The sequence below is a fragment of the Bactrocera latifrons genome, unplaced genomic scaffold (assembly GCF_001853355.1).
Source record: "Bactrocera latifrons isolate USDA-ARS-PBARC rearing strain unplaced genomic scaffold, ASM185335v1 scaffold_133, whole genome shotgun sequence".
Taxonomy (NCBI): domain Eukaryota; kingdom Metazoa; phylum Arthropoda; class Insecta; order Diptera; family Tephritidae; genus Bactrocera; species Bactrocera latifrons.
Window position 1 is genome coordinate 405,250 of NW_017534775.1, and position 20,642 is coordinate 425,891.

Here is a 20,642-nt window from a genome sequence, read left to right on the forward strand (position 1 = left end):
AGATAGCTATGCAACCGTGTATATGGCCTTCTAAAGTTCTAGACAAGCGCGTCTAAAGTTCTGCCGGTTCTTGCTCACAAGATTAGACGATTACTAAATTGTCATGCCTTTGCAGACTTTGGAGCTAATCAAAACCTCAGTGTAAATAAAGAAAACACGCGTCCTTAAAAGACCCTAAAACCTAAAATTAATCTTCCGGTCGCAGTTAAATATTCTAAAGCTTCGTTTACAGTGAATATTTATTGGGACATTTGGAATACATAAGCGGACATTTTTAAATGAGCCAAAGTAATCTGTAAATTGCATATCACCACAAGACACATTGCTTCTATGGGTGCAGTTATAATATAAAAACAAGACACACTTCCACAAGCTACGCTCATATGTTATGAGTACAATTCCGGGGTCAAAGAAAGCCGAACATTTTTTCCAAGCGACTTAAGCTTCTGACTCCTGCACACCATTTGACGATTTTTTCTTCAGTTTGCGTCTTCTTCGAGAGTTCGGTAGTGTCGCTGGCGGCGTTAGGTTTTCCATAGACTTTATGTTTAGAGAATTCGAGCCGGTTGCGTATGCGATTTCAAAGCTGTGATTTTGTGGTTCGAGTATGAATGCGTTGTTCCTCACGAGCGGTATCCGTATAGAATCTGCCAGCGGTCTGTGCTTTTGGCGCTTTCGTGGCTTGTTAATCTTTTTTCTAGACGCTGAACGGCCTTTTGCTTTACTTGATTTCCCCGCATCTTTTGTATTTTGTTGCTGTAGTCGTATTTTCTGCGGGCAACTGTTGGTGGTTTTGTCGGAAGTACCATGTTTTTTGTTATGACGCTGCTTGAGTTGAGTTTTGATGTGTACCAACATATCTTCCAGTGACGAAGTGCTCGGCTCACAGCGTGTTTCGTTTTCCGATGAGGAATACGAGGATGATTTGGCAGCAGCCATACTTGTTGAGGGAACATCATCAGCCATGTGATTTAGGGAAGTTGTGCTCAACGATTCGTTAAATTTCACGCAAGAGTTTGTTGCAGTTTGGACCAGCAGACGTTTATTACTTTTCTGACGCTGTCTTAAGAGCTCTAGAGAATTTTGCGCAGATAGTTTGTAAAGTTCCGAGTGACAAAGACTTGAATTCGCACGGTGTTTTCTCCATGGTTTACGCCGTCGTGGCGGCAAATTTTTATTTCTATAGTGCTTACATGTACTTCTCGGCACTTTGACCCTTGCGTTGAGCTTCGCTTTCGTTTTGGATTTAATTGGTAGATTGGTAGACGGTTGTATGGACCTTGCGCTCGAATATGAGTGGACGCTGGGTTTGTCGCAAACTCTGTTCACGTCACATAATTTGGAAAGCGATATATGCATTTTTTTGGAATAATTTCTCTGTTTTGTCTCTTTTTCTTTCGCGTCGACTTCATTTTCACGCACGCGCTCCAACTTTTTCCGTTGCGCATGGAATCTTTGTAGTGTGTTTTTACGTTTCTTTACCAAACCTATATGCTCCAACGAATCACGTGGTTCAATTGAGGCAGCAAAGCCTTCCTTTTTATATTTCCTAGATTTCAATTTCTTAACATGGACCACAACTGGTGGCTCGTCTTCTGCTTGACAATTATCCAGTTCAGCTTCCATGTAAGAAAGTTTCTGTTGGTATATTTCGTTTGCCGCTTCGTGTGAGAGTTTGCTTCCCACGCATAGGGATGTCTTTAATGACCACTCACTTATTTTCAGTTTTTTCATCTCAGTAGAAATTTGTGCGAGATCATCCACCTCAGAGGAAAAATCTATCGCAACCTTCTCCTCCACTACATCGTTCTGCGAAATATCTCTGCGTGCTTTGGCGCGTAAATGTGTCAGTTGCGTGCGTTCTCGTCGTCTATCGATGTCTTTAAGCCTTTCCGGTTCTTCACAAACTAATTTTGTTTTCCCATGTACTATACCGCGCGATTCCGCTTCCGCGTATCTACGCATGTTTGCCATTTGCAGGCTTATTTCAGAGTCTCGCATGCGTGTTATATCCCTCTTACGCCAAATTAGTTGCAATTTATTGCTTTCTTTTGTTCGTTTGCCCTCATGTTGTTCGTCCAAGGTGATTTGGACGAAAAGATCTTTCCGAACCTGGAAATGCGTATGCCGATTGTTGTCCTTGATTTCCGACCTTTCCTTATTATTTTCTTTATCCTCGCATCTCTTATGCGTTCTAGCTGCTCTTTCCTCTCTACTCTTTCGTTTGCTTATAACACTCTCTTTCCTTTGCACTTTCTTCGTGAGCCCCGCTGTGGCACTGCGGCATTCCGCTTTCAACATATTTCCGCAAAGTGATACTCCCGATTTGGGTCCATAACCCGAACTCAGCGCAGCCAATTCATAGTTTTCCTTCGGTTGAAATATACCTCCACTACACACATCGGCTTTGATATTTGAGCGTATTTTTATGCGTGACGTTTCGTTGAAGTTTTTTTTTTGCTAAACTCTCCATCCTCCCCGCCAGCCATACGTTCATTGTATTTACTTTGCCTTAAACTTGAATTCCTATTTTTTGTGGATTTTGGTGAGTCCGAGAAGCATGTGTCGCTTATGGTCTGTATGAGTCCACGCCGTTCATCCTGCCGTGATCTTGACTTTGCTCTGCTTTGCCGTTGTGGCCTACTTGTACGTTTATCAGTTGTTGACGTAGTTGTCGAATAACTCTTATGGCGTTTCTGAAGCCTTTCGCGAGGTACGTCGCAAAAGGGTGCCCGCTCACTCTTTGTATCTACGCCATACAATGGATTTCTAGCCAACATGGCCTGTTCGTGCTCCTCCAACAAACTGAGAAACTCTGGGGAGATGTGCTTAAAGCTTTTCGGATCCATGAGTCGCTGTTCACCATCTCGTATGGGTCGTGCCAACTGCAAATGCTGATGCGGTTGGTACGACTCACGCGACGAGATGCCAAACATTTTGCACTTCTCACTTAAATTCCCGCCCATGTTCTGCTCACGCTGGCACTCATACCACGTAGTAGCCGTATCCGGTACGTAAATACTCGACTTCTTCGCGGCAGACCACAAACTGTCGGTGATCTCATTGCAATCAGTGCGACAAGGTACATTGCTGCGACCCAGCTGTTGCAAACCCATTTGCTGGTTCAAACGTATGGCCTGATTGGCGGCTTCAGGCATGACATTACTGTTAATACTGTTAATGAAGGCGCTATAGTTCGAGGGGCATAAGTAGTCTTGTTCTGCTTGTTGTTGTTTCACTCGTAAACGCTCCTGCTGGGCCTGATATTTATTGAATGTTGGCTGGTTTTTGTTCGTAAAGAGATCTGGGCCATAATAATTGCCGCAACGTGAAGCTGCCAAAACTTGCGACGTTAAGTAGCGATAACAGTTAGTATTACCGAAATTTCCGAAATTCATGCTGCCGAGTTAATGATGTTCGTACATTGGAGACCGAAACATTTACTATGTAATATGTACACTTAATATGGGGATTTAGTTCGTTTTTCCTAATTTTTGTTTTTATATTTTTTTCCGAAATGGAAAACGTTTAATCTACGAAAAATTTAATTTGAAAGTGACAAAATTTGAGTTGTTCTTTGAGCGGTCGAACTGCTGAAAACAGACTTTGAAGTATACACCTTTGCTGGAAAAGGGCGGCGTTGCCATGCTGACGGAATATGATTCTTTTACTTGATTGCGTGCTTTCATGATCTATTTGCTTGCTTGAAGGCCTTAGCGGAATAACGCTTTATGTGTGCCTATACTTAAGAGTGTCTTAAACGTGTACTAGGTGTAGTAGGGTCTGGACTTACAACAGTACTTTCCATATTTGTATGATCGTTCTTTAACATGATCCTTGCTATTTTTCTCGATCCCTGCTCGGGTTTCCTTAATTGGAACATCTATGTAACTGGGAATCCACTATTCATATGAGTATGAATGGTAATCTCACTCTTTACAATTATAATTTTAGACTGGATCTTACTCGAAAGCCTTAACTACAAAATTTGAATATTATTGAGAGAGTAGTTCATTCCAGTTGCGTAAAAATTGTAGAGAAACCTCTTTTTCAGTTTAAAAATATAGCATTTCTGAGCTTTTAAAATATGTAATATTTAAATTATTAACCATTTGAGAATTGCAGACATTCCAGCCAAGGGTGCGAAATAATTTACTCACATATTGTCTCTCTTCTCTCTTGCAGAATCGTTTCCGCTATACAGGCCACATTCTCTTTTCTGGTCGGTTTCATAGTATGCAAGTCCACGTGCAGCAAATCGTTCGTGTATGCCTCACATTTCCTAATGGAGGCATATGGTTGGTTTGGCACCGCTTACTTTATGTACGACATTTGGTCAATGTACAAAGTGCACACACAGAAAATCGCCGACAAATTGAAGCTGATGCGTTTGAATGCAGCCGCCGCGGGTGCAAATTCGTCAAATGGCGTCAATGGCGTATCACTAAAGAACAACAGCAATGGTGTGTCAAGTGCTGGTAGTGACAGCGGCGATGAGTCACCTGTACGTGTGTCCGCTCAGCAACGCGAAAACGATGACATCTACGACTATGATGGCGAATGCGTGCAAATACCGAAGGATGGCAAATGGGATTTCATCAAATATGTGATCACGCATCCGGTGATGATGATACATCATGTTTTTATTGGCACTTTCGGCCTGCTGGTCGTAACGGTGAGTGTGTTACGCTTAAATTTTGCATTTCTATTCATATTTAATGTTTTCTCCTATGTAGTACATACGCGGCGGTGGTCACTGCATTTACAGTTACATGTTCATGATGGAGTTCTCCACACCATTTGTTTCGATGCGCAGCATATTGAGCACCATGCGTTTGAAGGACTCGCGTGCATACATCATAAACGGTCTGCTAATGTTGGGTTCCTTCTTTGTGTTTCGTGTCGTTATGTGGCCTTATGTCATGTACCGTTATAGTGTGGCTATAAATGTGAGCTTCTGGCAGGTAAGAAACGTCGGCAAGCGTTATCATGGAGGATTTATGATTCACTGCACGCAAGATATATATTTTTGACTTGCTATGACAATTTTAGTTACGTAGAACGCTCTTTATTTGGCTGTGGTGGTTTGACTGGTTCTACGTTATTGAAATTGACTCGTTTTAACGTATTTATTTCTCAAAGCACTTTCTATACATTAGTGGGTTTCTCAGTAAACGACAGATCTCCTCTTCTAAGTAAAAATCAGGCAAACTTCGTTTATAGTTTTTGTGAGAATACCGCTTTATGTATCAAATTAGCCCCTCCTTATTAATGTCTATTAGAAAACCGTTATAGATATTATTGATCTCAATAATTTGCTACTTGTTATTTTCTTTCAGGCATTGACCACTTTACCACGAGGTTGCATTATTAGTATCATGATACTCTTCCTACCTCAATTGTATTGGTTCTTTTTGATGGTAAAAGGTGCATTAAAAGTGAGTAGTAATATCTAAAATACTAATTAGAACTAAACTAATTATTTTTTAAACTCAAATTTGATTTTTTCTTATTTTTCAGGTCTTTTCAACGCCCAAACCAAAGGAAGTTGCACCGAAAAAACTCAGGCAATCGAAAAATAATAATCTCTCACCGGTAACACCAAACGCTGAAAACGACTTTAGCCAATTTTGTGCAAATGAGGCCAACAACGTTGGCACCAAACCGTCAACAATATTCCACCGGCAACCATTAGAAACTAATAATGGCAAAATTTAGATAGACCTACAAACAAGTTGAGTTTTAGGAGCAGCCAAATGCAGTTAATCGCTAGAATAGTGCGCAAACTAGTAGAAAAAATCCTAAGTGGCCCGGCGCCACACGCGAAATTTTCGTTAGCTGCTACGCTGCGCAATTCAATAAAGTTTGTACAAATTGAGTTTGTGATTAATATACTTATACATACCTACATACATTGTACGGCACAATTTACCGAATAGCTAACAATTTGTGTAAAATTAATTAAGTGACGATTAACTCTCAATTAACTTGTATGCATTTCCAGAGTCTTCTGTTATAGATTTGAATTACGCGCTGCTGGACAAGCCACAAAATAACATTCTAAGCAAAGTTAACGTATTAATATTTATACAAAGCAACTGTTTAACTTAAATAGCGAGTTGTTACTCCAAAATATTGAAAATATTCTTTTTTGCAATGATTGTCTTCTGGTATGTTCTTCTACTTATTGCTGTATATGTATAGGTGTATTTGTGTAATAGAGCGTATACAAAAGCTAATTATTTTAGCATTACACATAATCATTTACAATAAACAAATTACTTTTAAACATTTATTAACATTATATACGAAATTTACCACATAGCAACTTACATACTTACATATTTGTAATTGTATAAAAACCGAACAAATAGCTATTATTAATAATAATTAAAGTCATGTAAAATTATAGTGAATGCAGTACAACTAATTTTTCTAATAATTTTTCTTCTTGAGTTCCTTTAATTACTAACATACGCAAAGAAATAACAATTTGTGTACTTGAGTATTGATTAATTATAAAATTGAATTTGTATGCATAAATTGCCCACATACTAATAAACAAATGTATGTATAATAGATGTATATTTAACAAAAAAAAAATCGCAATTTATAAGCATTTAACGAGCTTCAGCAAATATGTAGAAAACTCAAAGCAAAACAAAACAAACAAAAATTGTACGTGATGAAACATGCAAGTTTTCGCATTTTGCTGTACTTTCTAGTGATGCATTTTAATGAGTTTTTGTGTTGTGAAATATACTACTATACAACGGTATATGTAAATGTACACCAGCAAAATCCACAAACTTTCATGTGCTTAATGTTATCATGTGTGCAAAAAAAATAAAGATTACTACAAATTGTGTGGCTATTTCGGGCGTTTTACTTAAACAATATCAAAGGTATAAAATATCTGGTTTAGAAGGCATGACAAAACGTAGATATCAGCTTAACCACTGTCATTCTTAATATATGTATTTTGTTAACCAGCTAGTTACAGCTCTGTTGTTGTCTCTGGTGTAAGGACAGCAAAAATCTCTGAAGTAATTATTAGGATAGCTGCCGAGTTGACAGTCCTTGGTCTAAATTCGAAATCGTTGATCCGACTCTGGTGGGAACTGTATTATTAACGTCAGTGCATGTTATGTTAGAAAAAGACAACAAGAATAAAAATACTTGAGTTGTAGCACATCACCAAGTGAGGGCACCCCAAAGTTTTATTCTGTAATGTCAGCTGATTTTCGGACACCCGTGCCAGTGGTAACCGGAACCTAGAGGAAGTAGCTTCAGTAGGTTGTTAAGCAATTTAATTAGCTTTTTTTTAACGAAAACATATTTACAAGAATCAATGTTGCTTTTTTGCATACTCCTATTTAAAATTTCTTCAATCAGGTGAACTTTATCGTCCGTAAATCTTTTAAATATATAAGCAAATGTGCGCTTTTCCTTTTCCTGGCGGAAAAATATGTGGACATTAAATAAAAAGCATGTGCTCCACAAAGTGGATTGTATGGGTGGTGATAAACATGTGAGTGGATAAAATGAGATTGACATAGCAAATTTTCGTAAAATAAAAACATAAATTCCACACAAAAATCTAAATGTGTATTTAAATAAGCAAGAATATAATAAATCAATAGACTATCCGATACAAAATAAAATTTATTTAAATTTTAAGTCATCAATGTGTGGAATATATTATTCCTCAAAGTGGCAACACGTGGCCAAAGTCAACGTTAATGCTCGGCAACTCTGTATGGCTCAGTTGATTTCGGAATCTCGGCAGGTACGGAATAAAAAATTGTGCGAAGCGTGTGAATTGTGCGTTGCCTCGTTTACGAACATAATTTCCGGATCGTGTTGTGAAAAAAGTGTATTATAATAGTTTTGTGCATTTGAACGTGTCCGGCGAAATCGCATATTAACCAAAAATGGTGAGTAGAAGCGTTATTTGATCGCACGATAGTTGTATTTGTGCTTAAAAAATGTTAATCGTCGAGCGCACGCTGTTCTATTCTGCAGCGGGTGCTGCGCTGCCGAGGCAGCCCATAAACCAAACCAAGTCAACTTGTTATTACGCCTTAATAGAGTTACTGGTAGTGCCTTAACTATTGTGGCATGTCCGTGTTGTTAATTTCTTGGCGAAGGCTGGTTAAGATTTCTGCAAATCATGAAATCTTCCAAATTTATTTGTCGCTTGAAAGCAGCGCCTGCTGATTATTTCGTAATTTTTTTCATGTAGTGATATGCTGAATGCTCGCTAGTGTTTAGTGCCTTCGCATATTTTGCATAATTATTCATTGTTTGTATTGTGTGCATAAGCGGAGGGTTGGAATAAATTTGTTCTTTAACGTGTTCATAATGTGTCGATTGAATGAAATTGTGTAAGTTGAAAATCAACTATTACAATGAGTATTTTGCATTGCTTTTGTAAAGACATTCGTTTTTGTTTTTTCCTCTTTGCGCGTTGCTATGTCGTCGTTTCATCCAGTCGCTTATCTTCGTTTGTTCTTTTCTTGTGTTTTGTTCTTTAGCAAAGCGTTGTGCTATTCCTCGCCTTTTCTTGTGTTATTGCTGATTTTGTACAGGTAACCAGTATTGTTATCTCGTTTTGTCACACGCGAACGACCGAGTTTCTGACCAGCTGTTGTAAATGTCGATTTGCGAATTCATGTAGGGTTGGGTACGGAGAATTTTCAATTAATTTTTGGAGATTTTTGAATATTCAAAATAAGAATTTTTTTTAATTTCATAAAATGAACATAATAATTTGTGAAGTGTTAGCTATAACTTTTTGGAAAACTTGTAAAGTAAATTTGATGTAACTTTGCTTTTTTTGCTTTTGCTGGATATTAAAAAATGATAAAAAGGAACTTCTGTGCGTTGTGAATATCATAAGACCAATAAATGATGACTAAGGGGAAAAATTACCATTCCATAAACATTAGGTATATGTAACCGGTAAATACGCTAATAAAAAAATGTATTTTTCAACAATAAAATTAATTTTGTAGAAATTAAAAAAGAAACAAATATTTCTAAAAACATTAGGCTTTTTTAAATTAGAAAAGCATAGCGCGCATTTTTAATGTTTATCGATATATTCGTAAATGCCGACAATCAATAGGGTTTATGTTCTTGTTCGCTTTAGAACGTAAATGTTTTTTTTTTTTAAATGATTCTGTTTAGAGGATTTTTATTTATTGATTTCTGGCAACACTGAACGCGGTGCATTCCCGTTTTATATTGACAAAATGATAAGATTTTTATTGCTCCGTTTATTTTTATTTTTATGTATTAACTTTCCAGTATGAATTTCCAAAAAATCGTGTGCCTCGTGTGTCTATTTATAGTCACCACGTTCACTTCGATTTGGTAAGCTTAATTATAATTAGGCTTAAGTTCTGTGAGTCCCAAAGGTACGTAACGCTAGTGTGCCAGTAAATATGTATGTATGTATATACATGCACATGTATATAAGTTCTAGTATGTATGTTTGTACGCTTGCTCTCAGATCACCCTATTGCAGCTAGCTGCAGGAGCTTTCTACTTGGCTCTGCAGGTTGCTATTTCCTGAATATACAATGTCATATGTGCAAGCTTCTACAACAACCAGCCAGTTCGACAGCGCATGCGCGGGCCCACCACCCTTATCAGATCCTGCGAATACATATCCATATAAACTCTTGGCGCTTACACACAATATGAGTATGTATATCACTGCCCATCCAATTTTTTTCATGTATTTTCTTATGCTTCGCAATTTTTCACAGTGTACAATTTGAAGCTGTGAACATGTGTTGATTTTTTCCGTTTTGTTTTGCTCGCACTTTTTTACCAAGAATGTGCTACATTTTTCGCCTCGTTTTATATCGTTTTTTCGTATTTTTGAGGGTTTTTTTCGTTGCGCCAAAGGCGGCCATATACATGCTCGTGCTTTATCGGCGTTTTCTGTTTTTATTTTTATTTTCGCATTTGCAGCAAGTGAAAATAGGAAAATATGCCTGCGTATCCTGGGCATTATCCTTTTTATATTCATGCAACACACATACACAGTTGTCTGTATATGTATGTCGATATGTACTTGTGTGCAGTTAATGGCACATTTGTATATAGGACACAGGACATTCGTTGGCGAAACTGCGCTGCTTTTGTTATTCTAACATTTTTTTGTTTTGTTATTTTTTAGATTTTTCTGAATTATTTTTTCTCATTCATTTGCTGAGCGTTTGCTCTCATTGTTTAGTTCGTTGCTTTCTTTTTGAAGGTCGTTCGTTCTTGGTTTTGTATTTGTTTGTTTATCGGTCAAGGAAGTGAAATCCTTTGGTAGTTCTTTTTATATTTATTTATTTTTCGATTTCCATTAACTTGTGCTGACTTTACGGGTTTTTTTGCTACTTTGGATAGTTTATGATCCCATTAGCAGAGGAGCTGGGCGTCGAAAATTATTTTTTCAATGCTGAAACTACATACATATGTACCTACAATATTTGTATACTTCTCTATAATTGTAGAAAAAAATATGTAGATTAAATAAAAATATTTCGAAATGTATGTATATTTTTGGATTTTATGTAAGTTTTTTTCGAAGTTATGTAAATTTTGTTTGAGGTTATGTACATAAGTAAACCAAACCCTATAAGTTACTCATTATTCTCGTCCTGCTATATGGTGCAGAGGTGGTTTGGAAGTTTTTTGAACAGTTTGTATTTTTGTTTTAGCTATTTGATAAGAGAGGGGTTCGAATGCAGTTGCAAACGCTTCACTATCATGCTTAAACCTTTGCAAATTTTGTTGCAATTCAGGCCTGCAGCTAAAGTTCGCAACAATAGTTTTCAGCCTACAAAATACGGTGCATTGAGGTGTGAAAGCACTACACTGGACGTGGAGGAGGCTGCTACTGAGCTGATGGCAGGTGCAAGTTTGTGCATTTGTGTATTTATGTAGCACTTTCCATGTCCACGCCCTGCTGTACAAGCTCCCTGCGGAGCTGTGTGCACTTCGATAAAGTATTAGGGCTCGGCGTCCAGTGCGACCTCCTCAGAAAATGCGACAGAGCGCCAATAATTGTTTGTATTGCGGCTGTTGGCAGTTGTTAGCGCATCCGTTGGTGGTTGTGGCAGCCGGGGTTTATTTATTTGTACCCCTGCAGTTGGCGGCGGTGGTGGTCTTTTGACCATAGTTTGCCGTTGTATGCTCGTACATGTACCCATATTGGGTATTGCTCGTTAATTGAGGCACTACTATCTGCCCCCACTTGTTGTTGTTGTAGCCGTGTCGCTGCCTGCAACTATTTTGTGCCATTCAAAAGCCTACTGTCCATACACACACACACACACATGCGGCACAAACCGACATAAATCCAAYCATCGGTGAATATTTCATCTACACCAGCCGCCGTCCGCCCGCACGGCAAGCGTCTCTCCACGCATTATATACCAGCCGGGTGTTTTATAGCCGGCATTGGCTTGCCTCCCGTCCACTTGCCACCCACCGCCTAGCGCTCTGTTGTGCTATATGCTTCAATGTTTGCTTTGTTTTTGTGCAATGGCTCTTTGCTGTTGTTGCTGGTGTTGTTGTAGTATTATATCCTATCGAAAGGGTTGTTACGCTCGTTTGACGACTCTTTCCTGCCTTGCTTTTGCGCGCCTGTGCCACTGCTGCTGTGTGCGTTGATATCCTCCGTTGTGCCTGTGCCACACAGCAATTACAACAACAATAAAGGCCAACAACAGCAGCGCAGTGAATTGTGTGCTTCAAAATGAAATTTTGTTAAGCTTGTCGAGAGTATGTGACCCGGTCGACCATAGACACAGCGCCAGTTGATGAGTACGTTAGTTGCTGTGAAGACGTCAGTACTTTGCGGCTCCCAACAAAACGGAACACCCAAAAGTACCAGTGTGGCAGCGTAGTGAAGAGTGCATCCTGCATTTGGTGTGTTAAATTGCTGAAGGTGCCGTTATTTAGTGAGTTTTTAATAGCTTGATTTTTTCTACTTAACGGTGAGTGTGCCAGAAATCTCTAGGTTTACTTCGCAGCTCGCTTCCGCGCCCAAATACATTCAATTCGGCGATTTTGTGTACGCCGCTGAATGGCTATCGATTTTTGAGGTGGCAACATTTACCCGAGAATACACAACATCGCTTATACAGCTATTAAAACGAGTTAACTTTGGCAGTAACTTTGCTGGGGGTCTGGGGTTGTAGACTCTGCCTTCTTTCGACGTGTTTTGTGTGAAAACAACAGAGGCGTTCTCGTTTCGGGTGATAAGAAAATGCACTAAAAGCTAGTTCGGGTCACAAAATAAAAATTTAAGCAATTTATGTCGGAAAGTTCAAACAAAATGTGATAAGAAAAACTACATTATTGTATAAAAGCCGTTAGTAAACTTTTAATGGGTTGAATGAGATAATAAGATTTTCTATTAAAAAATACCCAGAAGGAAACATCCGAGACACCATCATCAGATCGACGAACTGATTCGAATTAGTTTTGAAATGTTTTCTCACGTCCTTTTTTCACCAAGAAGCTGCTCATGCTGCATGCTGTCGAAACCACTGTAGGGTACCGTTCAAAATCTAGTACTTGTATGGAAGACAATATATCTTCACGAAGTTTCCAACCATCAATATCTAGTCTCTGTATGGAAACTTTTTTTTATTTGTGAAGCGTGTTAAAGTTTCGGTGCAGTAGATGTAAACTTTTTTTCTTACTTTTTTGTGCTAAAAGTTCTGTTTAGTACTACACACAGTTTAAGAAGCCCTACTTTCCTGAACTTAATATGTAGTTCGTTTTGCCTTCTTTAATTGATTTGGCACTGTAAACAGTTCTTTTACATATTTTAGACAGCTTACTTACATAACTGGTTTACAAATAACAAACTTGCCTTCCTTATAATGTTTTCTTACTTTCAGGCTTCTTTGAAAAAGTCCATTGATTTTAAAGACGATTTAGATGATGATGATGATTCCTGCTCTGACTTCGATGATGATGAAGATCCAGATAAAATAGAAGTGCCAGGTGAGTGTATTTGATGGTTTTGAAAGAGAATTTGTAATTCTCGAACATTTTATGTATAATTGAATTTGTAGAATTGTGTTTGGAGATTAGGCAACTGGTATAAAATATTCATATTATTTTGTGAATATTTCTAAATTTTGTTACTTGAAACACCTTTTTATCAAAGTTCATAATCCACTAAGGATGGTTATTATACATATATCAAATTTTCTTCGATGATGTGTCTATAGAGAGTGCTATTACTATCTCTGCTTGCTTTCTTGAAGTAAAAAATATCTTGTTTATATACGTCTGATCAATTTTGACCCGGATAAACCAACAACTATTTCACCTATTGTACTACATTTATCGGCTTCAGGTGTCTGAACCCATAAACTTGTTATAAGACTCTGCTGAGATGGCCTCTCTTGCCTTCAGCGAATTATAATTTTTCCGGTTTCGGCTCTTATTTTCCAGATTGTTGGAGAGTTTCGGCTTCAGGCCGAGTGTGCGGTCCTTGACCGGATAAAAACCAGGTTCTTTCCGGTTACTTAGCCCCGACTGTCGTGGGAACGGATACTTTTAACGGTCGATCTTTGTAGCCTTATCCATTAAAGTTCTCCATGTCCAGCAAGAAGTATATCTTCAGTTTGGATATGCACTTACAGTCAACCCCAATTGACATTTAAATTTTTCCGTCCTAACTAATGATGTATGGTACCATCGAAAATACTGTTCCCAAGCGAGATCTGCCTTTACAACAATTAATACTGCAATATTTCCCACCCGAACTGCTCTTTCCTTTTGCATAGTTCTGAAAGTTCGTAAAATCTTCCTGTGCCCTACCCTACCACACCATCATCCACCACTTTGTTGAGTCTTTACGTTTCATTACTACAAATTTGATGCCTTGACACAGCTACAATTCATTTCCAAATTAAATTCTTTAAATATACGAAAGTAAGACTCAGCCGCCTTGCATACACATTCTTACTCCCAGAGACCAAGCTCGCTTGCATATCAACCCAAATATTTATCTGTAAAACCCAAGCAGTTAGCTTATTTATGCCAACCAACAAGCAACCACCCATTCACACACATTGGACTGTGGACTGTGGATATGTGGTAGAGCGAAGACTCCCGCCACACACAACCGCCACAGAGCTTTATTTAAAATTTTCATGCAAACACATTCACGAATTTAAACGGCAACACCACCAACAACCCTTCAGGATAGTCCAAAGTTCCCCCAACCACTGACAAGAGGTTTTCGGGTTTTCGAAACAGCACACAAGAGTTTCATACAAGTGAAGATGGGCACCAAAGCGCAATGAACGCATGCTACACGAGGCTGGATGGCTGAGTGCGTGAAGGCAGTTGGCCAGGGAATGGCTGTTGGCATGAAGTGTGTCCTCTGTGTGTCGGGAGCGTCAGTCGAATATTTGCTGCAATCGTTAGTTTTGGGCTGGCAGCGCTCAACTTGCTGACAAAATACAAAAACTTACAAAGTCGAAAGTTTTGCTGCTTTGCCTTTAAGCGTCACATCCAAACACACGCGGCTGGTTTTTGTCGCTACGCACTGTTGTGTAGAGCTTGGGCCTTCCACGTCTATACTGTTTCAAAAATCAACACTGCAAATGTCCGTGCGTGTACTTACAGCTCCTTACCTCGCTCTCTTGTTCCTCCACTATACGTGTCTCTGGCGCGTTCTCGGCATTCTTTTGCTCCGCTCGTCTGTTATATCTGTGTTTTCATGTTGTCAAAATTTTGTGCACAAAAAGTCGATGCCCCCATTCCCTAGCCGCACTCAATCACGCAACCATGCACATTATTTGTATTTCTGGCTAACCTCAGCTCATGTCCGTATGCCAGTTCGTTGTTGCAGCTCATATTTGCATTCATAGTTCGTTAGAATTTTGTGATAGTTTGACATTGTGCATTCCTGACCCCACAACCGTGTTGTTTACACAGTGTACAATGGTTTTTCGAATTTCGTAGCGCGTTAGTTGGCAGAAATGTGTTTTGTTCCAGTGATCAACTTTGTCTAAGTGTTATTATTTGCTAAGGCTATAACATTCTTCTCAGTTTTACGTAGAGCCCCACGTCTAAATTATAGTCCTATGAAATGAAAGTTCGTTGACTTTACTGGTTTCTAGGGCTATCGCATAGAGCTCGGTCACGCGCTTGTTAGACCACGGGTTCGCTCTAAAATTCGTATTCTCGCGTTTGCTGTTTGCTGTAGCCAAAACGTACATCACCTTAAATACCTGGTACACGAGCTCCAAGCTAGGGGATACTCTAACCGCTGTCAAGTTATAGATAAGTAGAAGATGTACCAAGCGGATTTGATTGGGCCAAAGACCAAGTCGGCACGACGAATTACTTTAGAATTGTTTTCTGCCACTACAGCAGGAACAATAATGTGTGAACACCATCTTTTGGATTGACAAACTAGTAGTCTGTAACTACCAACTTTAGATTGGTGGAGATAAAAAATCGCCGCAGGGATTTCGACTAAAATTGTACGAGATTGTTGCGTATTACAGAGCATCTATTACTTCGGAATGGTAAAACTGTTGCATAGTCGTTCCGTTTGTATCTACCCGTCTCTCTTCGGACAAGAAGATCCCGGCTAAAAACTTTTCGGACAAATCGGTGTACTTTTTAGGTGTATATATTCTGCAAGTCTCTGAAGTTCTTTCTGTGTTCAGTCCTGTACCATCGGTAAGACTTATAAATGGAAACCTATACAACGTCTCGCGTCACCTAATTCGACACTTCGTTGAACGTAGGTTGCAACTGTCGACTTCTGAAGTGGCTGTGTTTTCTGCCTTTTGATTGTTAGTTAAGAAGACTGGAGGCAATTCCTTGAATAATCAAGCTTTATATAATTTTACAGATGGTTGATATAAGTTTACAGTTTTTTTTCGGATAGGAAATTGCGCTGAATACCTCTTCAATCGTCGGAAATTACTTTTCTTAGGTTATGAAAATTAAAATATGTGTTCTCATTCATTATTCATAATCGAAGTAACCAGTTATAAGTTTTCATCAATTATTTCCTTCCTGCAGAAGGCGCATATCAGGTGTATACTGCTCCCATCCGCGCAGCAGTTAAATTGCAGTTATCCACAATTTCTCAATTCGCAATCCTTCTCTCACTCACTCCTTTGGTATCCCTCCCGACTTCCTTCCATAATTTGTGTAGTGCTTCATACCCGAAATGCTGCAGTTCTGTTGGTGCCTTCCACGCGTTTGTGTGTTCATAATGCATGTGTATGCGTGCATGCATTGTTTTGCATGCACGCAGTTGTCCATCGAATTATTGTGCCAGGACGAGTGCCTTTGTTGCTGCTGCTGTAGACGTTGTTATTGGTCAAGGCATTGCTCATTCCACCAATGAGCGAACGTGTTGCTCACAGTTGGCTCCTCGCTCTGACAACTTTTGGGCTGAAATACGCACCGTTCGTAGGCCGTGCGGCCGATCCAAATATTTGCAATTTATGCCGTGCGTGCATGTATTGGTTTGATTGCATTTACTATTGAAAATTAGTGGAATTTCGGTGCTGTACACTCGTACCCCACTGATGATTACATAACTCAAGCCTTGGACCTTGGCTACACATAGACACTCGAAACACTGTGTGCTTGTCGGTAGGCTTGTCATTCTATATATTTGCACACCTGCTGCTAGTTTGCTTTAACCAACGCCTCGATGGACTCAGCTACTTACATAGATTATAATTATAGTGCAGAACTTGACAACACGCACACATCCTTCCTTCACTTACAGTTGTGACTTGTTCTCAAAAGTTTGGTATACTACAGACTCTTGAAGTTCGCCCTTCCCCAGAATTTTTCCACTACTTGCCTGTCCTTCAAGCCTCCGTGCTTATAGGAGTTTCGGTTATAGAGGTGCTGCCAGAATTACCTTTATGAAAAGCTTATTACTTAAGTTGTGGAGCTTTGCCAGTTATGTGGCGCTAAGTGGCAGTTCCTGCGAAATAGAATGCTTTGTCCACAGGCATTATCTTCCCTGTATTGAGAATAAATGAACTAGAAGCATTATAGGGTAAAACTGTGTATCCGCTGGCGGATGCACTTAGCCCCTTTGTGCTCTCGGGTGGAAATCAATTTATGTGTAATCCAACAGTTCTTTTGATTTGTTAAAAAACTTAATTCTTTTCCACCTCAGCTGCCGAATGTCTCTTAAGTTAGAGTATTGGATGAGGTGGAATATGTTCCTTCTCGTACGGCTGAATGCTGGACATTCGCATAGATGATGCTCCAGCGTCTCATCGTCCTATGCATGCTTTTCAATCTGCCGTATCCACTTTGCTCATTTTATGAAGATGGGATCTTAGTGATAGGTGCCCCATACAATTTTACTAGGCCCACTTTTGCATAGAAGTAGGTGCTGTTGGTCGGTTAAGTTAACCCAAAGATGTACCAGAGAAGTTTTTAGCAGCTCCAGTAGACGTGGTTGAGGATAGACTTTAATACTTATTTCCCAATAGTACTTTTACTTTTGGAGTTATCTATCGTTGCTACAGGCCTGAGTGAAGTTCATCTTCATTATTTCTCACAAACGTCTTTTAATTTCCATATATTTCTGCTTGACTTAAATCTTGTCTCTGCAAATTTCCAGCAAATTTAACAGCTATAAATCCCCCATCCGCTTAACAATCCTTACATTTCTTCAACAAAAATATAACACAATAATTATCCTACCAACCGCACGAACACTTTTACTTTCTAAGCGAGTTTCCCACGCCCATCACGTCCATCACGTGCCCGCTCTACCCCGGCAATTTGTCACGGAATGTGTGTAAATACAACAACAACTACATTCTTAAGCAAAAACACTTTCGTTTTCATAGAAGAATATTTTCCTAAAGCAATTAACTACTCCTTCCATCCAATGACCATTAGCTTAAGTGACACACACATGCACACACGAAGTCGTAGGCTGCCAAGTGTGTCTCAGCAAATTGGCCACAAAATGTACCTAAGCCACTCAACTGTAAGAAATGTAAATATAATATAAAACACTTGTAGGCATTTAAAATGTAAATTCTAGGCCACAAAAAATATGTGGTTGTGTCACGACGTGCCGTGCCATACTTGTGAGCATTACTTGAGCTCGTCAGCTGACCTAAGTGACCGTTGTCTGGCCGAAATGTGCAAATTTTAGCAATATCTTAAACTGTCAGCCGTTTTACACATGCATCCTGGCGCCATCCTGTCCGCCTTTATTGCCTTGTCTTGCGGCTGCATGCGTACGTGTATCCTTTCTGCGTGTCCTTGCCAGTTGCATTCCTGATTTCGTCTCTAAAATGACTGAGGCATGGCCTACTGTTTGCTTAGACCTGGTAATCTATGCATTTTGTGCGTTTCCTTCGTCCTTTTCTTGGGCGCACTTGCACACTGGCTTACATATGTATGTACGGTGTACGAGTATGTATGACCTTTTTGGGCGCCCAAGCGCTTGTTTGGAATGTTTTCCAATTTATCTCAATTTGCTACACTTGTTCACCAACATATTGACCACTGTTTTGTTTGCGTAATCATTGTTGTCCTGCGTGTAATATCCTGTTTACCAATTTGACTACTGTTTGGGTAAAACAATGAGTTCTCCACGGCTAGCTGAAAATGTAGTCCAGTGTGCCTGGCTTGTGTCTTCATTGTCTTAAGTGTCTTTAATGTCTATTTAATGTTTCTGCTTGGACTTGAGGAAATTGTGAAAACGTGTACTAGGCAGTACACGCTTTAAGATTTTAAGATTTTTGTTTACATAAGAATTTAATAGGCAAAATTCCCTTGAGACTGACACAGCGTGTTCAAAAGCAGGAATGTGGGAATTTTTGAGGCTTGTTTTGTATTGCTTTAGGGAGCCATGTTTTAGTTGTTTAGGAACTTGTCAAGAAAACCTTCTAAACAGTAGCTTCTTCATAAATAATATCTGTCATCTAAGTATCGCTTGATGCCTCTCTCTTCTTTTTTTATCTAAGTAACTATAGACGACAATTAAGCAACCGCTCTCCAGCTTTTGTTTCTTTATGGAGAAAAAAGCGGTAGAAAACATTCCTGAACTAATTTCCATGACGTGTCGTGTTGCACTTGGCCTTGGCCGCATAAGTATTCGGTTATTTAGACCCGACTGTCATGAGTGTGGATTTATTGGCTAGTTTTTTTTTATTCTCAGCTCTTATTGACCGTTAACAAAATACGTCGCTAGTTATTGTTAATTTCTGATTTTAGCTTACTTATGGTTTAGAGTTATGATCATTAGATACTAGAAGGATTTTGAATCGGCAAGTTAGAATAATGTCAGCTTTCATAAATAGAAAGAGGGTTCTAGATGATAGAATTAGGTGTAGGTGGCAAGAACTTTGGGACAATATTCCTAACGGCTGTGTGACTTATGACTACATTTGGGGCGTTGAGTTTGTTGATTATAACCCAGATTTCAGATTTTGTCTGAGTCTTGTTTTTCTGCTCACGGGGCATGAATGATTTGCTTCAGAGGGACATCTGATAGGTCGGGTTGTTTTTGTGGGGCGGGGTTAGAGGATTGGGTGCATATATAGGCTGAATGCCTGATGTAGGGACATTAAGGATCTGGGTGGTTTGGAAATTAGCTGGATTGATGGACAATGGCTTTTGTTCGAGTAGTGTGTGTATGTGATGTGGCTATGGGGTCCAACCCTCTCCACCAGTCCAGAGCTGTATGGAAACTCAACTGGTAGTAGCTTCGGCTACGCGGTCTGTCTAAAGACTCAATTCAGGATTGGCTCCTCGGGGAGTATCGTGGTGGTTGTGGTTAAAAAGCAAATGCGGTAAGAACTGACACTTTGTCAGTTAAAAGTGGAAACACACCGGATATTGTCCATAAATAGATTTAGATTATTTTAAGGTGAATATACAAAAATATAACAGAGAGAGATCTTATAAATGAAGGCCCAAAATACTCGTTTCTGTCTTATGTTCCGATGTAGCACCGCGAGTAAGAAAATGAAGGCTTAAGTGTTTGTGTTTTATATCTCGAAGTATATTAGCTCCGCGCGTAAGAAACGCACTAAAAATTATAAATTTACTAATATCGGCACATCACTGAGCGCAGACCGAACCCGTTGACTAGAAAGGTGCTGTTTTAAGGTTGGAATACAGTATACCAGACGCAAGTATTACAAATTCCTTTTGCTATAGCTTAATTTGTCATGACCAAGACATGAGCCCACGATCCAGCCAACGGACGTCGGAAACCCATTTTTCTTTTAATTTCCGTTTTGCCTTGAGTTGACTTGAGTTCTAACGGACGATAGTTACGAGTTTGTCCCACGCAAATGCTGGACTTTGCTGTACTTCTTCGTTCTTCGAAGGGAAAAGTGCAGTTGAAACATTCAGCTGTTAAAATAATTATCCTAATTAGTAATTTCAAAGCTATTCTGCCTTCCCTTGGGATTGCTTTGCAGAGTTATTAGTATTGTATAGCAGTACTGTGCTATGCCGACCGCTGACCACACAATATCTCCGTTCAACAACAGCAATGCAAATTAATGCACCCATACCAGAGCAGCTGCAGTCAAACAGGTCTTATTCCAATAATATTTGGTTACTAAAAATCGTCAATAATTCAT

General features: G+C 39.2%; 2 protein-coding genes across 2 annotated transcripts in view; both read left to right on the forward strand.

The window, feature by feature from the left end:
* LOC108965083 (protein FAM57B) overlaps positions 1–6,874 on the forward strand; it is a 39,524-nt gene extending 32,650 nt beyond the window's left edge. The window contains exons 3-6 of the mRNA XM_018927261.1: positions 4,186–4,675; positions 4,737–4,964; positions 5,340–5,438; positions 5,521–6,874. Coding sequence (XP_018782806.1) covers positions 4,186–4,675; positions 4,737–4,964; positions 5,340–5,438; positions 5,521–5,718 — 1,015 coding nt within the window. The 3' untranslated portion in view covers positions 5,719–6,874. The remainder of the gene's footprint in view (positions 1–4,185; positions 4,676–4,736; positions 4,965–5,339; positions 5,439–5,520) is intronic.
* Positions 6,875–7,758: 884 nt separating this feature from the next.
* Positions 7,759–20,642, forward strand: part of LOC108965096 (protein strawberry notch) — a 31,800-nt gene continuing 18,916 nt past the window's right edge. The window contains exons 1-2 of the mRNA XM_018927286.1: positions 7,759–7,937; positions 12,918–13,023. Coding sequence (XP_018782831.1) covers positions 7,935–7,937; positions 12,918–13,023 — 109 coding nt within the window. The 5' untranslated portion in view covers positions 7,759–7,934. The remainder of the gene's footprint in view (positions 7,938–12,917; positions 13,024–20,642) is intronic.